We start from the raw sequence: 10,426 nt of genomic DNA on the forward strand, positions 1-10,426 counted from the left end.
CACGTCCCACCCTCTCATGCACAAACTTGACACCCAACACCTACATGTCCTTAGCCTTCAAAAGTAAAAATAGGTGTCACCACCACCAAACCCATGCATGCATGATACCACACACATGTATCCTTAAATTTAATTTGTCCTCTCCTCCACCGAAAACTCCTCTATCAACATATTATATTCCCCTTTTTAAATTACTGCCAGAAGAAAAAATAATTCACTAAACCCAATTTTAATTAGCGCTATACTCCAAAAATGACACCAGATTATTCCCTTTTTTTTTTCAAACTCCAACATAATTTCCAAAATTATGGGAAATACCCAATTCAACTATAATCACTTTCAATAAAAAAAACAAACAAACAAACAAACAAAACGGGATGTGATAATGGGAGTAATGGATTCTAATAACCGGGAGGTTGAAGAGGGTGCCAAGTGCAATTCTTTGTGTTATGCGGCCGCGACGGAAGCAAAAGCCTGTTTGGAGGCCCTCAGATGGTGTGTTGATTCCCAGCAAAGGGTTGTGTCCATTGTTACAATTAGCTTATCACCTGGTTTACAACCTTTTCTGGAGCTGCCCAGCTGAAAATTTGGCTTGAGTTATTATTGTATTATTAGATATATTAAGCAAGTTTGTAGGACTCTAGATCAATGTATCTGTTGTAAAAGTTGATAGAACAGTTGTGGAGATGGCTCACAAACTGGCCAAGGCAACTCTCAAACGAAGGTGCAAATTTTGCCCACGAATTTCGTCAATTCCATCCCTGTAGAAGGAGAATGACAATTTCGTCCATGAATCACGCCATCAGTGAGGGAACGAAATGAAACTATGAAATTGACATTGACACAATTACTACAAGGATGAATTGAAGTTTCATGCAAACGAGAGGACTATTTTCAAATTTATCCTCCCTTTAAATTGTTGAGTTAGGATAGACTACTATGCTTCCCAATGTTAGAATTATTGCAACTCAAACAATTACTCTTAACAATTAGGAGTATATATTTGCCAGCCCCTATGGATAGATCAATACAATTGGTAGCAAAATTAATCAAATCCAAGTTCGGACTTCTGTTGCATGAGGTCCACCTCCATCCCATCTAGTAGATTGCACATATTTAGCCAGAGGCAGATAAAAGGCAAGGGAAAATGGAAGGGACACCGATACGATTGGAATGACGGAAGCACTAATTGCACTTGCATCGGACTGCTCCAAACACATTCAGTGTCCAGATCCGGCTGGATAATGCAAACAGATCAAATTTAACCTTCTCAAATTAAATGAATCTAGAGTAAACCGGGTACGGACACGGAATCAGACTTTTTCCTCATGAAACGTACTCTGGAACTCAACTAAAAATTTCTAAATCCCCGATGAAACATCACCCCACTGTAAATGTTAAAAAGCATTAAACGAAGGCAAAAGGAAGAGCAGCAAACTGCCTCCTCAACCAAACAAGCATGCAAAACGCAATCCTGAGTGATATCCAAATGGAACCGAAGCTATTTTTTCTCAGTTAGTCTTAGTTTTGGGAGCCTTCTTCTTATGTCTCCTTGGCATTGAGTTCTTCATGCCAATAAAGAAGAGCAATCCACCCATCATTGCCAAACTCTGCATCAAAGAACATAAAGTGAACAATTTCTATTATAATGTTTCCAGCTACTACTTATGCATCAAGAGATTGAGAATAATGTGAAGACAAATCGATCCTCTTCAGCAGAGAAGTCAAACTGGCTGACCTGTGTAAACTTGAGAAAAAGCAGAGCAAATTCGTTCTTATAGATATCGTAGTTGTAGAAGTCAAACAAGATTGGAATAGCAATTGCCTGGTGTAGAAGCTGCATGTAGCATGATAATGATTCATTAATTACACATCACACAGAAATCAACTTCATTGTCCAAAGAAAACAAAACAAGGATGTATAAAGTGAAAAAACAGACCAGTAGATAAGCTCCAAGAGAGCTACCAAGGATGAAAAGAATGCTCCCAAGACCCTTCATAGCTATACCTGCAGCAACTAGATATTTGATCTGTACATAATAGCACCAGGCGTTATAGATTTTGAAATATCGCAACTTTGATTACTTCAACAAAAGAAGAGTGGGAAAAAAAAAAGTGGTAGTTCCTTACTTCTACGTCTGGTACTTGAAGCCCAGTCAGTACTGACACGTGGTTTGAGAAAACATCGAACTTTGGGGCCAAGGACTTTGCCGCCGGGCCCCCATCAATGCCAAATTCATTATACCTACAAACAGGAACGGGTAAGAAGAATTTGAACTTTGAAATCAAGAAGCATGTAGACATTTCTCTGGAGACTACCAAATTCTAGAGGTGAAGCAGAGTCGAATTATCAAGATTCAAGCAACACACACCACAGTACCACACCATGGCCTTATGATACAACAACTATATTTATAGTAGTTACTCCATTTGCTTTTGCACTGACTGGGCTTTGTAAAGTCTTTTCCTCTAACATGGTAATTCAAAACATGCAATAGTCTCTCTCTAAAGGACATACACTGGAACAAAACCAAAATCACACATCCCTTTCATGCACCTAAAAGTAATCATCCAATTCACGCCACTCCCAAGCCTACTCTTTGGCGATCTTATATTTCCATTTATAATCAACCGGACACAAACTAAGTCTGTTGATGAAAAAGGAAAGAAGATATCCATTCCATATACCACCACCACATACGCATCCTGTAGTGGTTAGGGGCAGGGGGGAGCAAACAGCACTTTGCTAATTGGTTCCACAACCAAATAGTCCCCACATCGATTTCCTTCAAAACATCTTGCCAACCAAACTTTTCATAAAAACATTATATCTCCAACAAAACTTTGCGGCATTTATTTCTGGATAAATCTCTTCATAACCACCTCCGCCCACAAATCTCGATCAGAAAATCAGAGAAAGGAACTAAAAATATGATCCAGTGCTTCTAGATGTTGCAGCACTTTAAAAGCAAGGTTCAAATACTATTTGTATTGCACGAACACCCGTGTTTCAGTAAAACTACAATTGTACTGAACCTATCCACGTTTTTTAAACACACAGAGCCATAAAGAATTGCTGCCAAAAGGCCCAAAACACATTATCTCAGTTGAACCTGAATTGTAAAGGTAACTCGTTGCCGCACAACTCAACCAATGGTCGATCCGACCTCATGTATTTTCAGATTTTCAGTATTGCTTCTGACCCAAATCAATAGTTGGGGATCTTCTATATTAGGCAATATTTGGTGCTATCTAGTTTACATCCGAGGGTTTGCAAAACAAAGATGCACATTGTATTCTTTTCTTTAACACAGAGGAGATTCCTTTGTCATTCTTTGCATGTAGATTTGAAGGTAAAACAGAAAAAATAAATAAATAATACAATCTCTTGTTTCCAATTTTGTTAGGGTTGAGAGGATGTGATCCGCAGACGGATAGTGTGGGCAAACAATTACTTCGGGTCCTTGCCATTGGTATGTAGCTAAGCATAACTTAACTACTTATATTGGAAATCCATTGAATCTTTGTTTAAGGACAAACAATAATCATTGGTATTTATTCAAGCATAAGTTTTACTTCTCTTAGATTCAAGTTCAAACACCTTTGAATCTTTCTTTAAACACAAACATAAAGCCTAAAACGATTCTACCTCCTTCCCAAAAAAATTACTATGTCCGCAAAACGAGGTCTTAAAAAATAATGCATTCTTATGGGGGGGGGGGGGGGGGGGCGGGGGGGAGGGAATCAAACTTTTTCCCGCTAATTACTAGTTACCAATTTAGTTCTTTTCATTTATAAAAAAATTAATGTTTCTTGACAAGAGCCTATTTTTTCGAGTTCCATGGGACAACACAACAATAACATAACCCATCTAATCCATAATGAGTGGGGGTGTGGGCGGGGGAGGATGGGACAATAGGGAGCGAGTAAACAAATCGACGGAGAGCAAAGAATAGACAAATTAACAACATCAGAGCATAGTTGAGTGCTCAATTTCAAATCTAACTTATCCCTCAGAGCACTGACGACGGCCGCAAAACCCCAATCTCAAACTTATCCCTCAGAGCACTGACGATGGCAGCAAAACTCTAGCATCTTCTTACTAAAAGGTTCCGCTCAGAGAAAGACATAAACATGCTTACACGTTGAAAGACAAGTTAAACGTAGCAGATCTGATCATGCAAAAAGAGCAGGGAAAGAAAAGAAGAAAAAAGGCTTACTCTTGCCATGCTGAGAATACGAAGACAGAGGCGAATAGAGCCCTTCCAAGGAACGATACGAACCCCATTGATATTGTTTGAAAACAGTCGACTGAGTCTCTCTCTCTAGAAAATCGAGACAGAAAGCAGAGATGCGAGGAGTGGAATTAGGGACAATGTAAGAGGGAAGGTAGAGAACTAGACTACTGCTGGGAGTAGCCGAGTAGGAATAGAAGTCCCTTCTCAGTTTATTATTCAGTGCGCCCGGCACATGCTCCAACCTCCTCTCACAGCCTAACAACCCCTATTCTATTGGACTTGGGTTTCATGTAGGCCCCCAAGGCACTACACCCGTCAGTACCCTGAATTGTGGGCCCTCTAGAGTCTACATTAATAATCAAAATCGTTTATTTTTTTTTGCATATATTGAGCATATCATGTGTAAAAAAATCATATTGATCCAACCATATGGCTACCAATATTCAATTAATTTGATTTTTGCATAAATTATCTACTCAATATTAATGACAAAGTAAAGGGTTTAAAAAACCAATATAAACTATGGAAGCCCCACAACCGAAGGTACAACGGGGTGCAGTGCTTTGGGGCAATGCGGAAGCCCCAACTCCCTATTCTAACGTTATATTATTCGAAAAGAATTGGATCCATGCATGTATGAACGGTCCTGTCCTATCCATTCTAAGTTATAGATATTTCTTGATTGCAAAATAAGTGTGCTCCAAAAATATATCAAACAATATCATATCTAGTACGATTATTGACGGGGCTAAAATTGTTAATAATATTTAAAATACGAAGGATTTCCATTAGTGCAGTATGCCCGAAAATTGCTCAAAAAGTGAAAATTGGATTGTCCAGTTTTTGTCGAACAATTATTATTTAACCACAAACACTTATAAACATACTTACATTTTTTTGTGGGGCCCACACACATTGGAGGTGTAGTATGTGTGGGCCCTCAATGTGAATATGAGTGAATTTGTATGAGGCCCCGTTCCAGAAACCTTCTTAAAAAAAATAAACAGCTTATTTCACATTTTTAAACTCAAAAATAAAGTAAATGAAAAATAATTTTTTAAATTTTTTTGCATCGTATAAGAGATCTCATCGAGATTATCTAAACAAAATCCATATTGCATATTTTTATATTTCAATAAGCTCATAATTTTTGAGTTTGAAATTATTTTCTTAAAAAATAAGGACTTTTTTTTTTTTTGTTCCGGAAGGGAGCCTAAGTGTTTGTGGTTGTTAAAAAATTTCACTTATGAAGCTACTATTAACACGTCAAAAGAACCAATCACGTTGGGGCGGCTCAGTCACGTGGCAAGCAAGTCGCTAATGATCTGTATAGCTGGAAAAAAATAAAGGCCCTGTTAATGTAATAATTTTATTAACGGTCCTTGTATATCCGTTGCTTTAAAGTTAATCCCCAATGAGGGTTATGCTTTTCTTTCTTGTAAGGTAAGGTTTATCTCCTACTCCTCTTAAATAAGAACCAGTTTTGGTGTGGTTTCGCTTGCCACTTTTTGGGCTGCTTTTGGACAGTTTTGCCCTCGTTTTGCTAAGTTGTGTTTGTTTGTTTGTTGGGTGGAAAAAGAATTTTACTGCTTTTGATTAGTGGGTTGCATGGCAATGGGAATTTAGTTAGTAGGTTGCTTGGCAAAAAAGGGGGCGGACGTTTGTTTTCGGTGGAGTTTTGTATGTATGATTTCATCATAGGAGAAAAGAAAACAGAGACAGGGAGAGCTAGAGAGAAAGGCTTTGGTAGAGACAGAAGTTTTGGCAACTGGTGTTTGGGATTTACGCCGTTTGTTTATTGGATTTTTGCCATTTATTCGGTTGTTCTGGTCCCGTTGGTACGAGGTAATGGGTAATTTCTCATTTCTGATTTTGTAGTTTCTGTTTTTGATTTCTGCATGTCGAGTGTTTGATTTGTCTGTCTTTGTGTTTGATCTCCGCATGTTGAGTGTTTGATTTCTCTGTGTAGAGTTATTTGTGGTAGGGTTATTAGGCCAAATTCAGGCTTTTTGGTCCTTGCATGTGTTGTTTTTTGACTGGGTAATTTGTCATTTTTGATTTTGTAGTTTCTGTCTTTGATTTCTGCATGTTGAGTGTTTGGCTTGTCTGTTTCTGTGTTTGATCTCTGCGTGTTGAGTGTTTGATTTTTTGGTGTAGAGTTATCTGTGTAGTGTAACGCCCCGATATTTTAAACAAATATCGGCAGCATAAATAATTATTCTTCAAAAAAAAAAAATACTTTAACATAGGGATTTCTTTATTTCAACTCAAATTAAAAAAATACTGAGCTTCTATTCAAAGGCAGACCTTGGTTTGATAAGCATTGAGTCAACTTCTCTTAGAAGATACTGACTTGATAAAAAAATATACTTATTTAGCCTTAATAAAATCTTGCATTTTATTGAAATAACTTTAGAGCGACTCTAGTCTTGATACAGACCCCAAGCATACTCGATCTCTGTCTTTAGTATTCCTCTTGTGTCAAACTGCTCCACCATTGAATCCTGCACATTCTGGCAAATTGATCGCCGAAGCAACCGATTTACCAGGATACAAACGTATCCGTGAGTGATAATTCACTTAGTAGAATAAGCCTAACCTTATCAACCCCGTACTTTATAGCTAAGCAGCTTTATCACAATTCATATGAAAATTTCATAATAGAACGACAAGCATTAAATAAATAAATCCATTAGCAAGCCTTTAAATTAATTTCTTTTGAATCTCACATTTCATAATCATACCTGCACCATAGTATCCATCACTTTTTCAAACTCAAAATTCCGTTGAACATATTTCAAACGTTCTGCTACCTTCAATATCACGGGGTATTAGTAGACTATCCACACAATTCTTGGTCCATCAGGCGCCCTCAAGGTCTTGCTAGGCTACCCTCAATACCTAAGGTCCTGTAAGGCTACCCCTGAGGTCCTGCTTGGCCACCCTCACAATTCTAGGTCCATCAGGTTGCCCCCAAGGTCCTGCTAGGCTACCCTCAATACTTGAGGTCCTGCCAGGCTACCCCTGAGGTCCTGCTTGGCCACCCTAGCTACGCCGGGTCTTTCAGGCTACCCTCAAGGTCCTGCCAGGCTACCCTCAATACCTGAGGTCCTGCTAGGCTACCCCTGAGGTCTTGCTAAGCCCACAACTTTCATCTATTTTTTTCTTTTTTCATTAACCATAACAATGTCTGCATAATTTCTCATTGAAATCACCAAACGAATCTAAGTCCGACCCAACAATACAACAATCATGAATCCATAATAACATAATCAGTAAACATGATATATTTTAATGGGAAAGCAAACATAGCAATTGGTACTGTGCGAGTAAGTAAAGTACGTAGAGTTTTATGATTGGGCCAATGCCCTTAATTTATTAAATAAATGAGAAATTTTATCAAACAAATAATTTAACTAGTAATCCTTCATCATTCTATTTATTTATTATAAGAATCATATTCAATTAACACTAAACCAAGGCAACTCAATTATTTTCATTATCATTCATATATAACACGTAAGTTAAAACCACCAAAACACATCTCTTAGGGCCAAAATTATAAATTCAAGAAGTCCAGGGGAAAAACTGTAATTGTTGTGCCATTTGTTTTAAAACTTCCAACTGGTGAACAGTTCCAAAAACGTGACTAGCAATCACGGTTAATAACAGAGCAGTGTCTTCTCGGAAAAATCTGGGTTTCGTTCGTTCAATTTCAATTTCGAATCTTTTCGATTCTAAAAATAAAAACTAACTTCTTAGTACATTAATATACTTAGAGAGAGGTAGGAGAAGGATTATAATACCTTTAATCTGGACCAAATGATTTGGTGGAGTCCAGTGGGTTTTCGTTTGGCGGCGAAAGATCAGTATTCTAGCAGCAACTTTGGACTGGAATAACTTGACCAAACCTCTACCATTTTGGACGATTCCTGGGCCTAACTCAAAGATCTAGAAACGCTCTACAACTTTTGTGAAGAAGTCAAAACCCGAAAACCATTCAAACTAGGAGAAAAGTGGGGGTTTTCAGAAGTCCTGTTTGCTGTCTGGAAACAGAAATCCGAAAATTTCACTGATCTTTAGACAGCGATAACTCTATCAATCCTTGACCGTTTTGGGTGATTCTTGGCTCGAAATCGAAGCTCTCGACACCCTCTACAACATTCGTGAAGAAACTTAGGCCTAAAAACAACAGCAACTAGTAAGAAACAGGCTGTAAACAGAGGGATGTGATATGGACGAAAATTGAAAGGGTGTGATCCCTCTTTTCTTGTTTCTGTTTATGTAGTAGACTAGGAGTGTTGTATTGTGAGAGAGAAGTGGGGTTTTTGGGATAAGTATGGAGGTGGTGGAATGCGGAAGGAGAGAGAGATATAGTTTAAGGAGAGTTTGAAGGGGAGTGGAAGATTGATTTTGATGGAATTTTGGTTAGATAGGATAAGAGATGAGTATGGATACTTGTATATCTGAAGTATAAATATATATCCTATATAAGTGTGAAAATAATATCAATTATACACATAATAATGTATGATTAATAATTCAATCTAATTAGTTATTGAATTAAGAATTTAACATTATAAATTTGTATTAAAAAAAAAATAAGGCAAAAATTTGGGTCGTTACAGGTAGAGTTATTTGTCCAGATCCAGGCTTTTTGGTCGTTGCATGTGCTGTTTTTTTTTTGGGTCTGTTCTTATGATTGCTTTGTTCTTTTTGGTTGTTGCATGTGTTGTTTTCTGCATTTGGAGCAATTTAGCCACACGAAAACTGGTTCTTATTATAAAGCAGAGGGATATATTTCATCATACCAAATTAGGACCAACCAAAGTTATACTTATGGAGAAAGCTATTCTTCACTGTGTCTAGATGAATGTCGTAGAGCAAGGGGTGTAGGAACAGTAGATAGAAAGAAAGAGTCCATAAGTAAAGAATCACTATGCACTGACGTGAGGCAATAGAATGAGATAGAGAGCACTGGAGATTCTCAAATGGATTGAATTATCTCCAGTTCTGTGATTTACTAATATAATTCTTTGTGTCTTATTTTGCTCGTGGGTATAACTAGATATTGATTGTATGTCATTCCGAATCTGATGAATATGTATTGTTAATTTTGTTCACCAGCATTTGGCCAATTTAAGGAAAACTTTTCAATGAGATCAGATGGTTTCAAAATAAACCCATTCTTTGAACTACACATTCAGAGTAATGGCTGGTAATTTTTTAGCATTTCTTGTGCACCACCTAACTATTGACATGTACAAGAACAAAGCACAACAAATTACTGAAGCTTCTCCATCAAATAGACAAAAAGGAACTGCAGCAATCAAAGGGATCCCATTAATTAGTCCTTTCCATATAGATGCTATCGTCAATTATTTGCTTTCCACTCCTTTCCCTTTATTGCTGACTTAGTTATGCCAAAATCACTCCTTTTATGAAGCTAATCACTTCCTATCTCCTTCTCTTTCTGATATACCTAATGTTGAATATAGATGGGTGCATAATAGTAGTTGCTCCTTGCTCTAGCATTGATAAAAAAGAATCTCTAAGGAATCACAGGCTATTACACTACCATTTTTCCTCTAACTAAGCTGGCATTCTACATACGAACCTGTTGAATAAGAAAATTTGTTACAATCTAATTTTCTTAACCCTTTTGTAATCATTAATCAAACTAACCCTAAGCTTCCTTTCATATACTTGACCAAATTTATCCATATAACCTTCACTATCATCAACAAAATCCATAATTTCAAGGAAAATCCAAACCCATCAACACAATAGACATAAATAATGTGCTTTGCACGTTAGCACGCACCTAGTTAACATTAAACAAATCCACTTTCTACGTGAAAAAAACAAAAACAAACTCCAAATATTCTTATTAAATATATTATACTAGTTTTGATATTAAGTTGACAAAGTTTTCTGAAATTAGCCGATACAAGTATGAAGTCTCAAAAGTGATAATATTGTATTGATAAATGCCCAACGACACTTACAAAACGGAGATCATTGTAAAGAATTTTGACAAAGCCATCGAGCCCCTCTCTCTCTCTCTCTCTCTCTACCTTATCCAGAGAACCAAAAAACTCCAAGTCTGGTTTTGGCAGGGGGGAGGGGGCCGCCGCCTCCTCCTTTCCCCTCCTCCCCCCCCGGCTCTTCCCTCCATCTGTTCCCTT

General features: G+C 37.5%; 1 protein-coding gene across 1 annotated transcript; it reads right to left on the reverse strand.

Annotated features, from left to right (window-relative positions):
* Positions 1-1,257: 1,257 nt before the first annotated feature.
* Positions 1,258-4,404, reverse strand: LOC131324135 (uncharacterized). Its single transcript, XM_058355965.1, has 5 exons — positions 4,221-4,404; positions 2,131-2,245; positions 1,941-2,030; positions 1,739-1,837; positions 1,258-1,610 (listed from the first exon to the last, which is right to left on the reverse strand). Exons 1-5 carry the CDS (start codon positions 4,286-4,288, stop codon positions 1,512-1,514), a joined length of 471 nt encoding a protein of 156 aa, XP_058211948.1. The 5' UTR covers positions 4,289-4,404; the 3' UTR covers positions 1,258-1,511.
* Between the last annotated feature and the right edge of the window lie 6,022 nt (positions 4,405-10,426).

The sequence above is a fragment of the Rhododendron vialii genome, chromosome 4a, assembly GCF_030253575.1.
Source record: "Rhododendron vialii isolate Sample 1 chromosome 4a, ASM3025357v1".
In the NCBI taxonomy this organism is placed as follows: Eukaryota; Viridiplantae; Streptophyta; class Magnoliopsida; order Ericales; family Ericaceae; genus Rhododendron; species Rhododendron vialii.

Bases quoted from the DNA above. Each gene is read 5' to 3' on its own strand.
- LOC131324135 (XM_058355965.1), bottom strand. From the start codon at position 4,288: ATGGGGTTCGTATCGTTCCTTGGAAGGGCTCTATTCGCCTCTGTCTTC. The intron at 2,246-4,220 runs GTAAGCCTTTTT...TCCTGTTTGTAG, and splicing joins GTATTCTCAGCATGGCAAGA to GTATAATGAATTTGGCATTG. The intron at 2,031-2,130 runs GTAAGGAACTAC...TATTATGTACAG, and splicing joins TTCAAGTACCAGACGTAGAA to ATCAAATATCTAGTTGCTGC.